General features: G+C 40.6%; 1 protein-coding gene across 3 annotated transcripts in view; it reads right to left on the reverse strand.

The window, feature by feature from the left end:
* The window catches only part of LOC136691598 (double C2-like domain-containing protein alpha), a 68,670-nt gene that overhangs the window by 22,919 nt on the left and 22,280 nt on the right, over positions 1 to 23,471 (reverse strand). For all 3 annotated transcript variants that reach the window (XM_066664200.1, XM_066664201.1, XM_066664199.1), the window contains 4 exons: positions 11,744 to 12,060; positions 10,021 to 10,100; positions 6,637 to 6,711; positions 3,272 to 3,381 (listed from right to left, as the gene is read on the reverse strand). In XM_066664200.1, the coding sequence (XP_066520297.1) occupies positions 3,272 to 3,381; positions 6,637 to 6,711; positions 10,021 to 10,100; positions 11,744 to 12,056 (578 nt within the window). In that variant the 5' untranslated portion in view covers positions 12,057 to 12,060. The remainder of the gene's footprint in view (positions 1 to 3,271; positions 3,382 to 6,636; positions 6,712 to 10,020; positions 10,101 to 11,743; positions 12,061 to 23,471) is intronic.

Consider the following 23,471-nt stretch of genomic DNA (forward strand, 5'->3'; position numbering starts at 1 on the left):
ACAGCTTGATAAGACTATTACCTATGCATTTATATGCAAAACATTAACCTATATAAAATTTGCACAGGCCATATTTTATTATTCATTTCAGCACAGTAACCATGCATTAAAAGGTGCTTTCTGTAGAAGATGTGTCAACAAATTATTTAACTTGACCAGGGGGGGCCCAAAACACTCGCACATGACTGTGTATCTCCAAGTCTGTGGGTGAAGCCCAGACAGCAAAACACTGTGACACACAGGCCATGAAGGGCGATTGACGCGAGAGGGATATAACCTTAAGATCTCTTATCGGACACCAAATGGACCACCGTGGGGTCTCGGAGTGACTGCATGCTCTGTGTTCAGTTGTTTGTCTCCTGATCAGCAGAGACAGTGCTTCCAGTTAAAATAACAAGAGCAAACAAGGTTGCAAACAAATGACAGTCCTACCACTCGACCAACGCAGATCCAGATAAACATGTCAAGAATGACGTAGCAGGCTAATGCTAATGTGCAGGGGCATTTCTAGACTACTTGTTGAACTGGGACACAGCTGTAGCCATGTGCTTGACAATCAGTCGCAGGTGTAGAACTGTGCTTTTAGTGATTTATCACTAATGTGAGTCTTAATCTGCCCTGGTTGAGAAAAGAATAATCCAATAACACTAAATATATATTTTATTAATTGCATTCACTTTGTTTATGTGCATGTTCTTGAAACTGTATAAATTATCTCTGTTTGGCAAATGTCCTTTTTTGCCATATTTATTTGACAATAAGTACACTGAAATGTGAGAGATTTGTTTTTAATCAATACTTTCTGCAGTTTCTTAATTTAATATGACATAGTCTAGAACTGGGCGGCACGGTGGAGCAGCAGGTAATGTCGCAGTCACACAACTGCAGGGACCTGGAGGTTGTGGGTTCGATTCCTGCTCTGTGTGACTGTCTGTGAGGAGTTTTCCCCATGGGTTTCCTCCCACAGTCCAAAAACACATGTTGGTAGGTGAATTGGCGACTTGAAAGTGTCCGTAGGTTTGAGTGAATGTGTGTGTTGCCCTGTGAAGTACTGGTGCCCCCTCCAGGGTGTATTCCTGCCTTGTGCCCAATGATTCCAGGTAGGCTCTGCACCCCCCGCGACCCTATTACAGATAATAATTGAATGATTTTGATGTGTATTATTGTATTTTGGTAGGTTCAGTTTAGTAACCCTTATCCAGTTTAGGGTCGCGGTGGGTCCGCCAGTCCTTCACAGGGTGACACACATTCACACCTTCACACCTACGGACACTTCTGAATCACCAATCCACCTACCAACGTGTGTTTTTGGACCATGGGAGGAAACTGGAGCACCCGGAGGAAACCCACGCAGACACAGGGAGAACACACCACACTCCTCACAGACAGTCACCCGGAGGAAACCCACACAGACACAGGGAGAACGCACCACACTCCTCACAGACAGTCACCCGGAGGAAACCCTCGCAGACACAGAGAGAACACACCACACTCCTCACAGACAGTCACCTGGTACGGAACTCAAACCCACAATCTCCAGGTTCCTGGAGCTGTCCATTAAATGTCCATTACTTAGTGCTCAAGCTTTTGGAAAGTCCTTAAGGCATTATGGGAAATGTAGTTCCTGTAGTGAATTTGCATGAGGAGACCTCTCTGTTGAAAATACAACATAGCCACATAGTGTACAGAAAACACAAGTATGTCCAGAAAGGGGCAAGTCATGTTCAAGGTCAGGGTGTCATTCTGAAAAAGTATTCCATTGGCAGGGATTTAAGGAATTAGTGGCAGTCACCAGTGGAGCACATCTGTTCCAGCAGTTGAAGGTCAGCGAAGATTAGGATTTGTGACAGAAGGTCATGATCAAATACGCAGCATGCCTAGCCATCTTGATGCCACCAGCAGGACATGGTGTAGATTGTCTGTTTATTTTTCATAGCTTATTCAAATACAGATAAACAAATGGTGGTCTAGCTATTCGTGTGCACTCACTTTAAAAAGACCTGAGCGCAAGGTCAGAGGAAAAAAACAAGTGTAGACACTGGAAGGTAAGGGTCCTGCAGCATGAACACGGCTCAGGATTTGAGACATGATGGATGTTTGCTGAGACCATGGGTGGCCAATTGTTGGGGAAAGGCACATCTGTGAATTCCAGGATCCTGCAGGACGCAGCCTTTGCAAGTTGGAAATGGTGATCAAAGGCCTTTACAGCACAGTCCCTCAACCGCTGGGTGAATGAGCCAGTCATGCTCATTAATGGCCTTAATCCAAATAAGCCATAAGTTGGCCTAGAATTCTTATGAAGTCATCGAAGGATGATGGGATCTGGCTCCGAGACAAGACACGAAGAGGGACCCCAGATTATTGTGCCAAGTTATTAACGGGGGAAGTGGGTTAGCAGACTGTTTTCTGGCTGATGCAGAAGCTACACTGAAAAATGAGATTACCAACAACTGTTGAATGACAATTTCCTCTTCTCATGACAGAGGAGGTCTGTTCATTTAGCAGTCTACCAATGGTGCTTTTCCACTACATGATACCTACACTACTGTACTTTTTTGCCTTTAGATTAGGCAAATTAGGTTCCTGGTACTTGGAACCGGGTTCTTTTTTCCCTACACACTCCTGGTTCCAAGCGAGTTGACTAGGGACTGAACCATGACCTGTAACCCATGCAGAGTTTTGATCGTACAGAGAGAATCATTACTGGATTAGTGGCCTGGTAAAAGACTCCAGTGAGAGCTGAATGGTGCAGCAAAAAATGCAAGCGCTGTGTTCAGTCCAAAAACAACACACAAATTAACAAGTAAATAATGCTTTATGTTACCTGTTACACTGTTGTTGTGGTTTCCAAAGCTCACTGTTCAAATTAATGAATGTTTTTGCATTGTCGCCAGCTACATTTTGGGGGAGCTTTGTTAGGGGAAATCAATCAGGTACCGAAAAACGTGTAGGTTTAAGTAGTATAGGTACAATAAAGTGGAAAAACACGACTTGTTCTCAGTGATTCTGTGTAGGTTTTGAACCCCACCTCGACTCGAGTTATATTTTCGAGTTATAGAAGATGAATGAATGAATGAATGAATGTATGAATTATAAACACAACATTAGACAGTAGTGGGATAATAGCCACTAATTTTATGAGCCAAAGGTAATAATGAGGGTGTTTTATTGCTGAAATTTGAACTCGATCATGGAAATAAATTAAAATATCCACCAGCAAAAAAATAAAAGCGGCAAGGACATACAAAGAATGAGGTCTAATGAAGACTACCTGAGTGTTTTTCTGTACATGTCCTCCTCTGTGATGCCGCAGTAGGTGAGAGTCTCATTCCAGACAGGATTCAGAGTGTTCTTCACAATCTTTGTCTTCAGCTTATTGGCCTGGGTGGATAAATAGGGGGATATTATAGATACAAGCACTTCATAATGTTCATTAATATGTTATCATGAGCAGTAATATCTCATAATTATATCTAATGCTGCTCGCCAACCAGTTTGAAAGTTTATATTACTTTTTATTGGTTTCTAATGTTACTGACGTTTTTTCTACTGATACTCACTTTGTTATTGCTTTGCTAACCAGTGCTAACCGAAGTAGGGTGGGCTCCTGTTTTAATCTTGGTCTTTCCTAAAGTTTCTTCTTGATGATATTAGGAAGTTTACCTTGGATCTGTATTACAGCCAAGCTATTTTAGAACTAGTGTTGTCAATATAAATGCCCTCCCTGAAACATTTACTCAACAAATTAAGAGACTCTAATTAATAAATCATCAGAATTACACTGAGATAATATAATAAAGACTACACATTTATCTGCCTCCCAAATATACAAGGGAGAACTTGCATTTTAAATTTATTGTTGTGATTATATTTTTTGATCAATAAACCCTACTAATATAAGTATAATTCCGGTGTGTTGACCTTATTGACTTATTTTACAATTAAATATCCATTATTAAAAGCTTCAGACTTAAGATGGGATGATGTGATTATGTGACAATGTGTCTCTACTCCTCTGGCAAGGCTTTACACTAGACTGTGGAAACTTTTTATGAAGATTTGATGGTATTGAACCACAAGACCTTTATGCTATGTGCAGGTGTTCCAAATTATTCATGTTTGTCATGAGTACAATTAAACAGCTCTGTCCGCAATAGGAACCCTTTATAAAGTGGTATCCATGGGGATACAGACATATGCAGAATCATTTAGTTCTAAAAGCTGTGCATTTTGCATTTACACTCAACACAAACTAAGAGACCCTTAAACTATAGGCAGAGGTGATACTGCCAGAAAAATACTGACCTCTTTCAAACCCACTTATTTTTATCGTCTTTAACAATAGTGTGACAGAGATGCTAAAACTAATAACCGTGACTCTGTTGCCCCCATGCTAGAAGCAACAAACACACTGCTCCCAAATTGGCTTATGTATGTGGGATGCACGTATATTTTTTTGCATGATATTAATGAGACAAACTGCAGTAAATGTGTCAGTTTGAGCCTGGAGTGTAAACATCCAGAGCCTCCTACTTGTTTTTTGTATAGCATTGGAGTTTAGGGAATTGGGATGTGGTGTTTTCCCCAGAGTGTGTGTTTACATGTCCAGAATGAGATCTGTGGGTGTGGTCTGCCCCTACATATGGCTGGCCAGGTGGAGTGAGTGCCTTCAGTAGACATGGTGAACATACATACTCGCAGACCAAACACCCACAAATGTCAATTTAGCTTTAAAAACAGATGTTAAAGAAGCTGTTTTAGTACTTGGCAGTTATGAGACAGTCTTAATCAGAGTGTAATGATCCTTGTTGTCTTAGGGCTTTAATTACATTTGCTCCTGATGCAACTAGAATAAACACACTATTGTTACGGTAAAAGATGTGAGAAAACTGAAAATCCATCTCAAAATGACTGCAATGCAACAACCATCCTACCAACCCACTGAGACTTGTGACGCTCCTCTGCTAACTTTCGACCTGTCACCAACACGACATTACTGGAGCTCAACATGCTTGGAGGAGAACACTAACCACCCAGTTCTGTAAACTGTTTACATGTAGGGAATCTGACACACATCCTTTCCTTAAATCACTTGCAATTGTAATCAAGTTACAGATGCAGCTGAATGCCATGTGAGGAGGTTTGCATGGTGGTGTTACCCAGGCTAGGAATCAAGCCATAGGCTTTACAGCTTTACATACTGCACTACACCACCCAGCGATAAGATCATGAAGAGAGCCATCTTAAATCAGAAATGAGCGGAACAAATTGCCCGCAACGTGAGACCTGTCCATGTCCAACTCTGAAGTGTAAGCCTCCCATGAACAGCTGCAGTGTTCTTCAGAATAAATAAAGAGAAACACTCTCTCATCTGCCCCAGGGGGAGATGCATGAGCATGTTCACTGCTGCTTTACTGAATAATTTACACTGAATGGGATTTAGCAGGTTTACAGTCTATAATCCTACAATTATTCAGAGGGAACTTACCTTGTGTTAACACAAATAAATCATTTTACCAAATTTGGACACAGCTTCTTCCCATAATTCACTGGTTTTCTACACAGTGTAGTGACATATTAACAGTTTTATTAGGCAATGTAAACAAGTCGTTGCTTCTGTTGAGGTCAGAATATGGAGTACATTATTTGTATGCTGAAATATGGATTAAATCTCAGAACTAACTCTCACTCTTCTCTTGATTCTCTCTCACAAACACACATACACACACAACTACTGTGAGAAGTTCGACATATTTACCTTTTACAAAGTTGTTGAAGCTGAAATACGGAGCTGTTCAGTTTTCTCAATTAAAGCTTGTATCACAGCTTTGTTGTGTCTCTCTCTAAAACTTTTACTCAGCAAATAATTAGAGATTCTGATTCAAACATCAGAAAAACTACCCTGAAACATTATAAAAAATTTAAAAGAACACTTTCCACTGTCCAGTTTGTCATGCATTGCACTCTTCACATTTGTTTTATCTCCGTTCCAAAAAACCAAGGAAATACAAGCATTTTAATTTGCGATTAATCATGATTAATCACAGAATGTCATTGTGATTAATGCAAATACATTTTTAACTAACTAACTAACTAATTAAATAAAAGCTTTCATTTAAATTGTCTGTACTGTCAAACTAATATTTGTATCCTTATACATCATATAAGCTCATGAATATCCTTTTAATTATGGCACTCCTCAGCATTCAAGGATGTTAGCTAATAGTAATTACTATTAAGGACCATTTTAATTAATAATATAACTCCCTTTCCATCTTTACAAGGAGAAGTGTAAAAATATGAATCAGTAAAATGTTCTTGGTTAACTGACTTTGTGCTGGCATTGCCTACACCGCTCAAGCCCCAGCACTTTGCCTTTAACCTCTTTCCAGGGAAAACCACTGGCATGATGCCGTCATTTGTTCCTCTGTAAAAACAGTACAGACAGTTTCTTAAGGCAGAGACATATATGTACTTAGCCAAGCAGAAACCCTCTCTCTCTCACACACACACACACACACACACATTTTTCCTGGGGTGATCGGATGACTAGTGAATGTAAATAACAATATTGGACTGTTATGCTCCTTAGTTGGGTGAGCATGAAGAATAGACAATAGAAGAATCAGAGCAGACCTTGCAAGCTCCAGGGAGCAGGTGAAGTTTCACATAAGGGTCAGCCAAACCGTTAAAATCCATAGGCTTCAGACCCTGAAACAGAGAGAGAGAGAGAGACAGAGACAGAGAGAGAGAAAGGAGAAAGAGATGCACAACTATAAATGTGTAGGTAGTATGTCGTTTGGATAGTAAGTACACTGGCTTAACTAATAAGTTATAAAAAACTAAGAGTAATTGTTTCATTGCTGGGCGGCACGGCTGGGCAGAAGGTAGTGTCCCCATCACATAGCTCCAGGGTCCTGGGGGTGTGAGTTTGAGCTGTGAGGAGTTTGGTGTGTTCTCCCTGTGTCTGCGTGGGTTGCTCCAGTTTCCTCCCACGGTCCAAAAACACACGTTGGTAGGTGGATTGGTGACTCAAAAGTGTCCGAGTGTGTGAGTGTTTTGTCGCCCTGTGAGGGGCTGGTGCCCAGGGTGTATTCCTGCCTTGCGCCCAATGATTCTGGGTGGGCTATGGACTCACTGCAACCCTGAACTGGATAAGGGTTACAGACAATGAATGAATGATTGAATGTTTCATTGCTAAAAAAAACAGACACAAAATGTAATTAATGAAAGCACAAGTGCTAATAGCACCCCCTTGTGGAGAATATTTAGCCTGATAAACATGAGTGAGTGAGTGAGTGAGTGAGAGCAAATGATTGTTTAAAAAACAGATTTATGAAGACTTCTGTGAAAAAAATGATGGCTGGGAATAATACACAGGTATCCAGGTATGCAAGCATCTCCCAAATCTTGAAACATTCATAACACAATGTAAAGTACAGCTGCTGTGTTCAAATGATGTATTAAACTAAAAGTCCACAAAAATTGAGATACATGTTTTTTTAGACACAAACAACATGTTTTATGGATGTCTATGTTTCCCATTTTACAATTAGAAACCAAGACGTTTTATTCTTTTGTGCACACCATACTGATGTCACTGTCAGTGAGGGCATTCACACATGGGGGCAATGTTTAACATGTTGCTGGACTGACCAGAAGACTACATGAGTACACAGGTGTAAAAAATAAAAGTGTCAGCATATGATTCTGTATAGTGGTCTGGAATTAGCTGGCCATCTTCCAGTGAGAATCATTGGAAAGCAGCAGTGGCGAAGCAGTACAGTGGATGATACTTACAATATAATCCAGCTCATCTCCTGTTACATTCATTGCAGATATTGAAGGTGAATAGAAAGTAATTATTAACTTCCTAACTGTCATCCGAGACCACACTCTATTCCCCAGTTATAAGCCTTCGGCTCAGACCCAGTGGCAAAAACAATGGAATGTTTTTTGTGCATCCGAATCAAATTAAATCCCTAAGTACTGTATGCGTCCTCTGTAAGGATGGCAGGTCATCTCTTGTTTAAATTCTGTCCTCATCCTGATGAATCAAGGCACTTCTCGGAGGAGATGGTGAAGAGCCTTCCCCTGTCTGGCAGGCACGTTACAATAAGTACTCTAGACCTCATGCTGTCAATTTGAATTTAATGGTTCGAGTTCACAGTTTACATTTGTTTTGTCATCACAAATTAATCTTGGACTGCTGGACACAACCTGATCTACTCCAGCCCGTGCACCATATCACCACAGAATAGTTTATTGGATTACAAAGTTGGTGCTATGGCTTTGTTTTGCTGGGATTGGACGCTATTCCATGACAAAAACAAGAAGCGTCCTTTTTTTGTAGTCTGTAGTTCACCTGTTCTATAGTCATTCTGAGGCTAGGGATCACCTGGATGTCCTTGGTATACAGTACCCCTTTTTGACTTCAGATGCAGGTAAACTAGAGTGATTTTAGAGCCAGTTGAACAGAACCAGATTTAACATAGGTCCAGATGCACTTTAGAAACAAACTGATATTAAGACCAGAAATGTCGTAGACTCATAAACACACCTAAATAGACCCAGGGTGAATAGTCATGGGTTGCAGTCACGTAATGTTTTTGGCATGGACGCCGTATTGGGGATCAATTGTCTGGTTTCAGAGCGCAGCACTAATGTAAACGAATGGGAAAAACAGACACATTTATCTCATACAAAATTCCTCTCCCTTCGCTGAAGAGAGTTTTACAACATTCAGAAGCACATCAACCCACCTTCCCTCTATGTCAGGGAAGGTAAAGTATCGCACTGTGTAATACAAGGAGAAGATAAATACTGTTAAACTCGATTAGCCACATTAGCATTTTTTTAATCATAGGGCCTAATAGAAAACAGTTACCAGTCTTGAGTTTCTCTGCTCTTCTGTCTGAATCTGAGTTATTAACACACAGATCATATACAAGCTTCAGCAATTGTTGTGTTTTGTTTTAGTGTGTATGAGACTACAGATACAAGCCACGTAGCTAGTTAGCTATGCTAATTCCTCTGTCTCAGTCTTTTCCCCGTTTACGGGGTAAATAAACTGATCAAGCTGTTCCTGCGCTCTGAGAGTGGAATAGATTATTGGAGGATAATGCATTATCATGACTGTCTTCCTAAATTACTTCCCCTGTTTGCCTTAAAGTTTAATAAAGCAGTCCTCCTTGTTTGATACCGTGAGTTATCAGTGAGTGTGGTTTCCATACACCCGAGGCCGAATCCCAAACGTCTCTCCCTACTCACTACATAGGGCAAAGTCGTTTATAAAATAAAGGTTTGTGCACTCACGTAGTGCATTGTTTATCGAAAATATTTGACTATACTGACCTATACGTTCAAGTTTCCCTGTCGAATGAACGTCTAATTACCGTCTGTAATCACTTTATCATCTGTAATGAGCACTATGTAGGCAACATGGCGCTAATTAGGGACGCCACCCGAGCTCTTCTATTGACTGGCACAGGCGAAGAACTCTTTACAAACGTGACGCGAATAAATGGGTTAGGGACCCATATACTTACATTTCTTTTATTTTAACGTCTACACAAGGACTCCAAGTGTTGACAGAAACAATAAGACAATTTTAATATCACAGTATTTATTTGTGTGTTTGAGTAATGAGTCCCCATATGGCAGCTACTATACTGTGACAACATTATTCAACCCATGATAAGAACCAGAGGGATTATAGACCTAGAGTTACTATAGAACTGGAGGGACTATACACATCAGATGGACTACTGACCCAGAGTGACCATATAACCATATGGACTATAAACAGAATAACTGTAGGTTTAGGTGTACTACAGACCAAGAATGACTCTACTTCCAGATGTTCTATAGACTGAGATAGACTATTATCCAATTGGTTCCTCCACCAAATATACAGTTAAACCCAGTGTACAAAAACATAATGGAAAAACGAATTACAAAATGTGTATGTCATTCTATGCCTACACAGACATCAGCTGAAACAAGGAGCTGTGAGTTTACCTTGGCTTTGAGGACTGTGCAGTGGAGGGAGCTTGTGGCTGACTCATAAAGCAGGTCAAACTCCAGCGTGCCTAAAGAGGCTGCAACAGAGGACCAGAGCAGACGGTAAACAAATCTAATCATCTAATACAGTGCTTCATAACTCTGTTCCTGGAGTACAACTGACCTGCACAATCCAGTGTTTTCTCTGCACAAACATGTCCACTTTAGTTCCAGAGAGGACTGTTAATGAGCTGATTAATTATCATCAAGTGTGAGAGAAGGGAAAATAAAATATGCGAGGCAGGAGCACTCCAGGACCAAAGAACCCATAATCTAATCACTGGAATTTATTCATCAATCAATAGAGTATTGGCTTCTACATCACTGATCATGCCTAAGGGCAGAGACATTGAGTTTGTGGTCAAGAGTTAATCTTATTTGGTGGTCATGATGTAGTTCAGTGTTTTAACATATCAGCTATGCCTTGGTTTTCTCCCACAGTTCAAAAATACATGTTGGTAGGTGGACTGACTGTGTGAAATTGTCCACAGGTGTCTGTGTGTGTGTGTATGTGAGAGTGACTGGGTGAGTGTGTGAAATTATACACATGTGAGTGTGTGAGTGACTGGGTGAGTGTGTGAAACTGTCCACAGGTGTGAGTGACTGGGTGAGTGTGTGAAATTATCCATGTGTGAGTGTGTGAGTGACTGGGTGAGGGTGTGAAACTGTCCACAGGTGTGAGTGACTGGGTGAGGGTGTGAAATTATCCACAGGTGAGAGAGTGTGAGTGACTGGGTGAGTGTGTGAAATTATCCACGTGTGAGTGTATGAGTGACTGGGTGAGGGTGTGAAACTGTCCACAGGTGTGAGTGACTGGGTGAGTGTGTGAAATTATCCATGTGTGAGTGTGTGAGTGACTGGGTGAGGGTGTGAAACTGTCCACAGGTGAGAGAGTGTGAGTGACTGGGTGAGTGTGTGAAATTATCCATGTGTGAGTGTGTGAGTGACTGGGTGAGGGTGTGAAACTGTCCACAGGTGAGAGAGTGTGAGTGACTGGGTGAGTGTGGGAAATTATCCACAGGTGTGAGTGTGTGAGTGACTGGGTGAGTGTGTGAAATTATCCACATGTGTGAGTGACTGGGTGAGTGTGTGAAATTATCCACAGGTGTGAGTGACTGGATGAGTGTGTGAGGGACTGGGTGAGTGTGTGAAACTGTCCACAGGTGAGAGAGTGTGAGTGACTGGGTGAGTGTGGGAAATTATCCACAGGTGTGAGTGTGTGAGTGACTGGGTGAGTGTGGGAAATTATCCACATGTGTGAGTGACTGGGTGAGTGTGTGAAATTATCCACAGGTGTGAGTGACTGGATGAGTGTGTGAGGGACTGGGTGAGTGTGGGAAATTATCCACAGGTGAGAGAGTGTGAGTGACTGGGTGAGTGTGTGAAATCGTTCACAGGTGTGAGTGTGTGAAACTGTCCAAAGATTTCTGTGTGTGAGTGACTTGGTTAGTGAGTGACTGGGTGAGTGTAAGAAAAGGGAACATGTTTCAAATTCAAGTGAGTACTTTCTGCTCAGCTGAATGAAATATTTACAAGATTTCATGAGACAGAGTTCACAGCCCTCGTCCTTCATTCGTGGTGTGTGGGTCCAGTCAGACTCACTGCCTCAGCCTCAGATGAGCCCTGTGGGACTACAGAACACAGCGAGAACACGAGTTCCTCACACACACACAGCACTCACTGTTGTCATCGCTGTCACAGCTGTCAATCTCCACAGATGTGTCCATGCTACTCATGACGGACAGTGTCCCTCCTCCTCCTGTTGCCCCCGGAGACAGGGGGGACAGTAGCCCTCCACCTCCTCCGGCCGGGGACGTCGCTGGCGGAAACCCCAGCTGGTTTGGCGACAGCGAATCGGAGAAGGACGATGTGGGGGAGAGGCGAGGGAAGTAGGCGGAGATCTGCCTGATTGGTCGAATGGGACCCGGGCAGACGTTGATGGCCATGTGCTCCTGTATGGAGATGGTCATCCTCTTGCCTTTCTCCACCGTCATTTAGCTGCAAACACAGATGAAGGAAGGGTGTTGCTTTTTAGGACGTGTCCAATGTAAATAAATGAGGCAATTCGATGTTTTAAACTGATATTCAACAGTGTAGGGCTGAAAGTAATGCCAAGATCTGTAATTGACTGAGCTTTCATAAATACATAGAGTATTTGACATATCAAAACATACAGCCTTCTTTGCTCCATAGAGTGGAGTTTATGCCCCAGAACAAATCATTCATTCATTCATTCATTCATTATCTGTAACCGCTTATCCAGTTCAGGGTCGCGGTGGGTCCAGAGCCTACCTGGAATCATTGGGCGCAAGGCGGGAATACACCCTGGAGGGGGCGCCAGTCCTTCACAGGGCAACACAGACACACACATATTCACTCACACCTACGAACACTTTTGAATCGCCAATCCACCTACCAACGTGTGTTTTTGGACTGTGGGAGGAAACCGGAGCACCCGGAGGAAACCCACGAGGACACGGGGAGAACACACCAACTCAGTCACCCTGCTGCGCCACCGTGCCAACAACACTGGGACAGTGAAGTCAACCACTGCTGCTAATGCAAAGTCACTGGACTGCTCCATGTGTCACAGGAAAGCAGCAAATGCCCAGGCAGACGCCAGTTTTGGCAACATGCTGTGAGATGAGGGGAGGCAGGGGGCCATCCCAGAGAGCGAAGCCAGTTGTGCTCTTTTAGGAACATTGGGGCCATAAAACTCTTTTAAACAACTGACTGTTATTTGTATGTGTGACTGGGGTTTAACTTGTTATTTGCTGGTTGAACTACCACAAAAACTCATTTGTAACTTGAGTTGTTTAGTTTTGTAGAATATCAGTCTGTGTTTACTTTCATGCAGTTAGTGGTCTCCTAAATTTAGGATAAGCTCCACTGTAAGTAATCTGAAACAGCTAAATTAAGTAAATATTACACACCTACGGAGCAGGAATAGAGCAATATCCTCATCTCTTTTCATGATTTTCAATGTTTCGAGTTCTCTCCTTTGTCTAAAAAATCTCAGGTGCCTTTTCTCTGCTGTGAGCAGAGAGAGAGAAAGAATGCCTAGCCTATTGGAACGAGACACTTTTGGCTTTATTAGCTATTTACAGACACTAGGACTTCATAAACACATTAGAATCGCATGTAAGCAGACTGGAGGGCAGCAAATGGTGAGGAAACATCCTCAGAATTTTATAAAAACATGTTTGTACTTAAAATTGTGCATATCGCCTTTAAGAAACTCAGTGTGGATATCCTTTATTTTGTAAGAAACACTGGATGTGTGGGTGTTTACAAATCTCTGGTGATACATCACTGGTCCCTAAAGCAACTTTAGGTTTGGTAATGGAGGTAAACACAAAACAAAACCAAAAAATAAAGAAGTTTTCACTCTGAAAAATATGAACCTGAGTCTATTGATATGCCTGCTCATGCTTATAATGCGGTGAGTATGGATGATGTTTTTCTTAAAAAACGATGCAAAACTGTATTCATCTCATTTGCTTTGTATCCAGATATACTCCATTTCCACACCTTCATCATGCTTACAGCTGCAGAAAGCGTGCTGCGTTCTCTACGCACATTTACATTTTACAGATATTTTCTGCAGCGGTATGCATAATGCATCATTTCAGGCTATAGGGATTCTACCAGAAAAGTGGGTGGGTGGGTGCGCTGATAAATATCTTCATATGATCTCCTTCAAAAGCTCTTTACACGCCCTCTCCCTCAGTGCTTGAGTTACTGTGGGTGTCACTACACAGGCTTTGGCAGACTGGACCATAAAGTCTCGCCAAATCGTCTGAAAGACACAGCGTCCTCAATAAACCGTGCCCAGAATTACACTGGTGGACCAAGCTGAAGCAAGCAGGAAAATGCTTTTATTGATTTTAAACATAATGGTCAAATAAGCCTCAGAAGTAAGTTTATGAGGTTCAACCAAACACAGTACACCGTCTCTGTCAATGGAAAACCATGTATCTCCATCTTCTGTCATGAAAGCCTTGTAAACTATGTGGCTTCAGTTCTATACAAGGCAGCATTGTAGTGTTACTACACACAGTTCTGGGTTCTTGGGGTCTTGGGTTCAATCTATACCTCGGGTCACTATTTGTGGGGAGGTTAGGTGGTTATCCCTGTGTCTGTGTGGGTTTCCAGAGCCTTTACAGGTTTCTTCACACAGTCCACACAGTCCACTCCTGACCCTTTTAATCCTATCATGATTAAGTGATTTAAAAAATATGAATGAATAAATAATTTTTATGTATCATTTAATCATCTGCTGTTACACTACACGCTAACCAGTAGAAATGGCCCAAAATCTCGTTATGTTAATTGCATTAACATTTAAGAACTTTTTTGCATTCACTTGTAGACATACTTTTTTGAAGATACATGGATGACTAGTTCATTATCTAATCCACATTTATTTGCTAATCCTGCTTAAAAGGCCTGAAAACATGACTTACTGCAACCTTGATATGTTGAGTATTTGATCCATGCTTCTTATTTGTCTATGCCTTAGATCTATATTTTTACCACGTATCTCTGAGAATGCAAATGTTGGAACTCTCAGCAGATCTTGAGTTTGTTTACCACCATTCCCACAGCCATCCATGGACAGGAATCCTTATTTTGGGTGGACTGGAATGCCCATTCTCTCCCATACTCAGTACAGTGCAAGCCAGCGCAAGCATCTGTAAAGGCACCACACCAATTTGACAAAGAATAACTGGCACCAAATGAAGCCAGCTGGATATTGCCTTCTATTACCATCACAATCTCCAGCTGTAAAAATTTAAACTCAAACCCGCCACAAAGATTTTCCCAGAATCTGGACATTCGGGTTTGTGTCATCATGTGTTCAAATTCTGAGAATTGGCCAAAATGTCTCTGATGGAAGCTTGTGTGAGCCAACAATGTGGGACACACTGCACAAATATATTGCAACTGTCAGCCATCGATGCTCATAGATGACCTGATGATGACCCACAGTGGGTTTCACTGATATTTAAACTGAGACCCCTCGTGTGCTATGCACAAGAAAAAAGTTACCATCGAGAAATGCCAGGGCACAGGGTCTGACGTTTACCTTTAAAGGAATAGTTCATGAAAAAAGCCTCTTACCCTGTATGGAGTTAATCATTTATAACCTGTTTGATGTGGGAAGTCTGCTTTATAATTTTGCGCTTCTTAATTTTTAGCATTGGGAAAACTGCATGATTAAATCATCAAACACTCTAAATAATGTTAAGGTGTATAACAATTTCAAAAGGACACACGTGTTTTACAATGCACTAATTATAATAAGGTTATTAAAAATAATAACAATAATAACAATTGTATTTACATAGGGATTTTCAAGTACTAACAAAGAGGACAGCAATAAAAAACTACAAACTGCAGTGGTAAATGTACGCAGACAATCAGTGAAGAGTGTCTAACTACCGAATTAAAACAGGCTCACTAAACTGAAAGTCACTCTAAATACTAGCAGTGGTAGCAGGCCACTAACTGTAGACAGGCTCTCTTGGTTGACATTAGCAGCAGCTAGCAACAGAATTAACAGGCCACTAGCTAGCGGCAATAAGGACTGCAGACTGCTAGCCACCGAGCAGCAACAACAAAGTTATGGTCCTTCAGTCGACATCAGCAATACTGATAGCATGCAGCTAGCCACCAGTGATGATAACAGGACCCCTTGGTCAACTGTCCCAGCTGACTGAGGCAAAAGCAGGCAGGATGCTGCCAAAAACCAACACCAAACACAGGCTCCCCTGGTAAGGAAGCCCATTTTTTATCATTGATGATAGCAGGCAGCCAATCAGTAAGCAGAGACAAAGAAACCAGGCTTCCCCAGGTTATATTTATATTTTCATAAATAGTTATAAATCAAACAAAAATGACAGAACAAAGTAAAAACAACACAAGTAAGACACAGGGCGGACTGGCAATATAACAGAGGCACGCCAGCATACTCTTGCCTGAACTGACAACAGACAGCTACACAGACAGGACAAACATTGTTCCCACCAAAATTTGACTTTGATAAATGGAATGACTTATTAGTGAAGAATTTAATTTCATCAGCCCAGAAACTAGATCTGGGTAGAAGAAGGACGACCCCAAATATACAGCCAGAACAACTCCAGACTGTTTCCTTCAAATAAGAGGGAACGTGCTTGCATGGCCTAGCAAATCTCCTCACTGGAATCTCATTGAAATTTATTAAGGACTCCCTCAAAGGGACTTTTAGATCTTTGGGGATGAGCCAGAATTGACCCACAATGCACTACTGAGCCCAGCATAGTAAAGACAAAGACAAAGACAAAGTATTCTCACTATTACAGGCCATTGAAGCATCCCAATGATTTTGAAGCTGTTCATTTTCTGTTATTGTAAAGCACTTTTGTTGTTAATGTGGTATATAAATACAATTTACAGGACATTGTGTATAAATATTACAAGCACAACTATTTAACAAGCACAAAAACAGATGTGCCTGAATAGCGGCATCCACTCACTGTGAATGGACTTTGTAATAAATGAGGCCTTTCGGCTGACACAGATCTGTTGTCGAGAGGCCATTGGCACCCTGTAGAGTGGCAGGCACTGCAGGGAACAGCTCATCTGGTCTTGTAATGTGTGCCAGACAGAAGCGTCTGCTCTGAAATGGAGGATCTCGTTGCTCACTGCCGTGAACAGGTAACAGGGGTTAAGGGGTATCTGCATAGAAGCATTTTGACAATTGCTTCAATTTGTTCAATTCAGTTTTTGTTTTATATGGCACTTTGGTCACATACACAATAGATTCCTGCTATGACTGTAACTCTTTAAAGGTTGATAATATATATCATCAGAATCATTTGTTCTTAATTGATGCCCTAGCCATCTGAAATAAGCAAATATAGAGAGTATAACTGTGATTGCTGGCTGTGGCTTGGTAGGAGATTTACTTTCTAATGACGTTCTGCTTTTAGAGGCAATAAAATCTTGGACATCTGTTTTTTGACAAAGAAGTAGATTCGCTGCAGCCGGCAAATTTCGCATACATGAATTCTGGGCAAATATATTTTGCCTGCAGACTTTTGCATCAAGTTTAGTTTGGTGAAATCTGACATGCAGATTTGTGTCTCCAACCAATAGCGCTGCTCTGGCTGTGTGACATACAATGCAGGCTGTACTGTCTCTGCTGTCTGATCCAACATGGATGAATCTCTGATTGTTGCAGGTTCAGAACAGGAGATATTATACAACCCTTTTCATAGCCCTCTTCCTCTTCGAAGTAAAAGTAGTGCTAACAAAACTTTTCTCTGAGAACTCCTAATTTTCTACACTGTTGCTACAATACTAACACTCTTCAGATGTGAAACTACTGAACCAAAATGGAGGTCTGATTTCCAGCAGACAGGCCTACTTCGCTAGGATGTGAAATGCAAAAACGCAGTGTGAGCAGGGCTTTATGCAAGTGCGCTCAATAACTTATCACAGATTTCTCAACCGTTTAATTATACAGACATCTTGAAGAAGGGGAACGTCATTTCCATTTTTATTCTGTGGCCTCCTGCAGAGTACAGTGGGATCTACAACCTCCAGCACCTTCAACTGATAAGAGTGTTAGCCTTCCAGAGGCAGTCTGCTCATCAATAGTGAGAGGAGGCTCTGTTAGCAGCTTGTCAGAGTGAATCTTAGTCAGTGGGAAAGCTTGACACTGCCCAACTGTGTGTGGCAGTTGTGGGTCAGTCTTAGTTGATGAATCTCGCAAAGCCGTAAAGTCAAAAGGGCAGGAAGAGCCACAGATATGTGCTCTTTAGTAGCAAGTCCACCAAGCACATGCTAGCATAAAGAAGTCACAGGAAGGATACACTTGTTTTATGAACACTCCAACCAAAGTGACATTTTTAACCATTGCTGCATCTGTTGGACATCTGTCTACTTGCATCCTGTAAAAATGATGCACAGTAAAACTTTACCATCTGAAGGCTGTGAAAATCCCTCTTCTGATAAAGCAAGCTGAAGGCAGGAGAAACTTGAAACTATTCGGAGGAACTACAGCTGCACCGGAGTGGATTTTTGAGGGTAGGATATTTAAAATCTCCCACCTTTCCACTCACTGGTGAATACAGAAAGAGGCCAGATAGCTAAAATAACTAGTAGCTTGGTGAATATCTTAAAGAGAAAGTTGGGTTTTTTCACAGCCGAGCCTTTCTAAACACATATATGTTGATTTATGGATATCTTGGATAGTTTCTAAACAAAAAGTCTGAATAATAGTTTATTAAAAAATCATTTAAAACGTCACCTCCACTCCTATTAGACTCTTTTCCACCTCAAAATCCATATCACACAAACATTGTACACACACTGCTTGGCTGATGCAGACACATATGGAGAGGAATTAGTGCCAAATTTAAAAGCAGATGTTTCTTGTAATGATTTTATTAGATGTGTCGTTTATAAAAATGCAGTCTGCAGCTGTAAGTTTCTAGGTGTTTTAGCTGCCTTTGATACATATTTTCATTAGACGAGTTTGTGGATATATCCTGGAGTGTGTTCCTCCTTGTTTTGGTATGCGCTTAGTCAGAGTCAGAGTTAATTTTTTTTTATCACGTGATGCATTTTCCTACTTTAAAATGAATCAAAACCTGGACAGGTTTGTCCCACCTCCAGTACTCCAAACCTAAAAAGGAGCATCATTGCAGGGATACATAGACCATCAGAATGAAAACAACGTATTTGTATTGTACTGTTGTATTGTAATATACTGGTTTAGTTCCTTAAAAATAGTGGTTTTTGACAATTCATTTAGCATAATTAGAGCCATACATTCATCTGATTATAATTGGTTTAGCATAAAAATCATGTGTGGAGAAGAAGCAAAATAAAGTGTAGTAAATGTAATTTTCAAATCATCAGTATACGATAGAGAGGATAGATTACTCAAACTACAGAGGGGGAGAGGAAGTGGCTCAGAAATCAGTGGCTAGGCTTTTACTGTTTAACACACTAGGAATGGCTTTATGAGTGTGATGAATGAAAACATGTTAACAATATCAAATCCTATCACACACATGAGGCTGAGGGATGTGACTGAAAAACATGACAAATATCTCAACTCATTTATTAAACTCACAATAAAGGTTTGAAGCAGAATGCCAGTTTAAAATATGAGAAAGTCAAAATATTCACCATTTGGACCAACTCTGTGGCTTGCTAATATAGCACACCAGGCTAGCCACATGCTAGCATGCCAAGAGAATTAAAGACATTTCTGAGCTGAGATAAAAATAAATAAATAAATAAATAAATAAAAAACCTTCATGGGGAAAGTAATGCCATCCGTGAATGAAGTATTGAGGTTGTCCGACAGTTTGTTTGACAGGGAAAGAAAAAAATATTTTTACTTTATTGTTCTTCCAGAGACTAGCTAATTCTAACAGCAATATTTATGAGTCATTAGCAGTCACATTGAGCCGGCTGTACTTCTGGGGAAGGGACTGAAGAACAGATGGTGACGAAAAGCTTGAATGAAAAGACTTTCAGCAAATTACTCAGAGCAGGTACTATCCCTTAAGCAGGAGTTGTGAGAAAGTGAGAGAAGCCTGGCGTGGAAATGAAGATAATGCTTTTCCGGGCTTCGCAAAGGGAAAAGTGACTGACAATGACAATTAAAGCCCCATTAGAGATAATGTCTTTCAAGATCCTTTCTCACCTTGAGAGAACCTTGGAAGGATGGTATAATGTACAGAGCATGTAAATCCTTAGTTTGGTTGGATGTCCAGGGTCATTTGCCCCCAATTAGCACAGCCAAGGCTGAGGTAAAGAATGAGAACCTTTTGTTTTTATGGTCAATAAACCCTGCCTTGGTGTAAAGGCTCCACTTAATAACAAATGCAAGAGGCAAACGGCATCTCAGCCATCAAGAGTGAAATGTTTATTGGTTCCACTGCATTGTGCCCAATGAGGAGGATAACAATGGCTAAAGATTAATAGCTAGGGTGAAAAAACATCCTCTTGTCCCAGTCCTATTTCCGGGCTGTAAAAAATATGTCTGGCTGGGATTTCAGAGCAGTGTAAAATGCAAGATTTCACATTGATTTCACGTCAGTGTTTGCTTCGACAGTTGATGTACTTTCTGTGATCGGAGATTTATGCGCATTATCTGTTTAAGTCCTGCTTTCTCACCACGACTATGGGTCCAGGCAAACCATAATCTAAAAAATGCCTAAATGAAAATTTAAATAAACCCAAATCAGTTTGACTTTACTATTTTTTTTAAATGTATTTATTTATTTATTTTATTTATTTATATATTTATATTTTCATTTTTGCTTTTTACTTGTTTATTAAGACTATTTATTAATCCTGGTAAATGAGTACATGTTTACGTATTTGGTCCATTAATATAGTTGCGTGATTTTAGCAAAAAAAAATTCTCCTTACCCCCTTTCTCTTACACACACACACCCTGACATAGTCCTACAACTTAAGCTTACTTGAAGCCCCCTAGCCACAACATCTTAGCCACAACGGACGCCTGTGTGTCCCTGGTGTCCTCTTTTTATAAAACAAAATATGGTCACTATATTTATAGCATTGTGTTAAAAAGGATGTAACTTAATGTATCAACCAAATGGCCTTAATTATTTCTTATAGTAGAGCTGCCTCTTGGTGAGTTCAGTCGAGGGACAACACTAAATACCGTAGGCTTTAGAGGATGTCATTATGAATACAATGACTACAACTCTACTACGACTACGACTTTACTAGCACTAGAGTTACTAACACTTGGATGGTTCTTAACTGCTTAATATCGAGAACTAAAAGGAAATTTAAAAAGGGCTAAAACAAGCAGATTTGATCATGAACAAACTGATGCACTTGTGTATATGTTGTTATATATTTGTAAAGCTACAGTTGTCTCGTGACAAACATTCTGACAGACTGCATCTCAAGAAAAAAGAAAGTAATGCAAACTAACCAACTACAAACCGGATTCCAAAAAAGTTGGGACACTAAACAAATTGTGAATGAAAACTGAATGCAATGATGTGGAGATGGCAAATGTCAATATTTTATTCGTAATAGAACATAGATGATTTGTTTAGTGTCCCAACTTTTTTTGGAATCCTGTTTATACCACCACCACTCTCTTTCTCACTGTTTCATTCTCTCAGGCCCCATTCCTAATTACAATCATCTTCCCTGCTATTTGGCTTCCTGTCCTCCCTTCCTCATACTCATACATTCTCCCATTTTACTATTATTTCTTTTATGCTTTTTTCATTTTTTTCCACTCCAGCAAATCACTGTGGTGGTACCTTTTGCTGTCTCTGTGGTGCTAGCCTCGAAGGTACATATTCTGTACCTTTAGTTAGTGAAATAATTGTACCGTGTTCTATTATAATTGCACAATTTTAAATTGTTTTGATTGATTTCATATGCTCCATTTCATCTCCAGGACTTATATTTTTTTGTATTATTTTACACAGATCTGTCATGAAACATTACAAATCTTCACCTCTCTTTCTGGAGAAGAGAATGTAATGTACCTTTTGGGGAACACAGCTGGACTTTACAACCTTTAATGCTCAATAACATACCTCTACTCTACCTTTCTTTCTGAGAGTGTAGTGTGAGAAAGTCAGTGTTGTAGTTCAAGACAGTCAGCGATGCATTAGAGATGGTCAGAGATTAAAGTAGACCTAAACATGAGAAACTCTCTTTATTTAAGTGGGTGTGCACATTAATTTGAGGATCTGGAGGACCTCCACTCACCCATACACTGAGAAACAGTGCTTCACAGGGCAACACAGACACACACACACATTCACTCACACACTCACACCTACGGACACTTTTGAGTCGATCCACCTACCAACGTGTGTTTTTGGACCGTGGGAGGAAACCGGAGCACCCGGAGGAAACCCACGCGGACACAGGGAGAACACACCAACTCCTCACAGACAGTCACCCGGAGCGGGAATCAAACCCTCAACCTCCAGGCCCCTGGAGCTGTGTGACTGCAACACTACCTGCTGCGCCACCGTGCCGCCCATGCTCCTTACAGGCACACTATAATTATACCTCTCCCCAAGAGCAAAGTTGGGGTCAAATGACCAGGGAGGAAATATTAGAAAACAAAGCCAAAAGAGTGCAGAAAAATGGTAAAAATGAATGGAGAAGAATGAGACATATGTAACACAGATGAAAACAAGTGGAGAAAGAAGACATCAAAATTAAAAACGCAGCTTGTGGGTGCCATGCTGGACACTCTGCACTGTGTTTGAGCTCTGTGTGGCTCATTCTTATTTAAAGGAATCAGCCACCTTTTTCTTGCTCATCTGGGGCTTTCCAATTCGTACTGTTGATCTCTTGTTCTGATTATTAATTCTGTAAAGCTGCTTTGCGAGAACACCAGTTATAAATAAATATGATTTTATCTGGAAAAGAGGCATAATATATCTCTTTTAAGGCAATAGTCAGTGAAACAGCAAAAAGACGAAAAAAGGGACAGAGTCAGTGGAGCTACTTGCTGAAAAGCTTAAAAGCCTTAATAGTGCTCTCAATTTATTGACCCAGACATTCAGGCACTCACGTTACGATCTCTAGTCAGCTGGCGATTTTGGTGAAATATGCTACACGCTCAGAAAAACTCAACATGGTGGTACCTTTCTCTGTCTCTGTGGTGGGACATTCATTAGTATATCTTTTATTCTGGAATATAATTGGATTTTATATTAATTATGTATTTTCACAAAGAAAATAATAAAACAATTCACAACTTTGCATTAGTAACTGCTTCATCGCAGCAGAAAACAGTCCTACTGCTCCACAGACCAATGCACGCAAGTATTTTTGGTCTTGTTCTACACAGTCCATCCCTATACATAGAAGACATTCTGAAGTAGACTGACAGACTAAGAGTCCGCTGCTCTGCTGTTTAGAAATTTTATACTAGAATTGGTGAAGTGTACTCCATGGTGTCCTGTGCTTGGGTCAGTGTAAATGTCTAACAATATTAGAAACGTAGAGCAAAAATACTTAAATATTACAGAGCACTTTTCTGAGAAAATGAATAATTTAATATGTGATTCCTCACAAGTCAGCCGACCTTGGAGAAAGTGGTGGAACCAAGGTGGACAATTGACTCAGAGCATAAGATTCAAGAGCTGAGGCTCAATGAAAAGCTCTTTGTTCATATACATAGTCACAAATACACATTACATTACATATTATGTTTTGTAATAGTACTATAATAGTAACAGTAATATAATACTGAATAAGTTTCAGAACATTATTTGTTATTGTACCAATTTATTACTGTTTCATTATATAGTACCACACGGAAGTGTAGGACCAAACAGACACTCAACAATTGTGACACTAAACAATTGTGTACAATTGTTGAC

This window comes from Hoplias malabaricus, chromosome 3, assembly GCF_029633855.1.
Source record: "Hoplias malabaricus isolate fHopMal1 chromosome 3, fHopMal1.hap1, whole genome shotgun sequence".
NCBI lineage: Eukaryota > Metazoa > Chordata > Actinopteri > Characiformes > Erythrinidae > Hoplias > Hoplias malabaricus.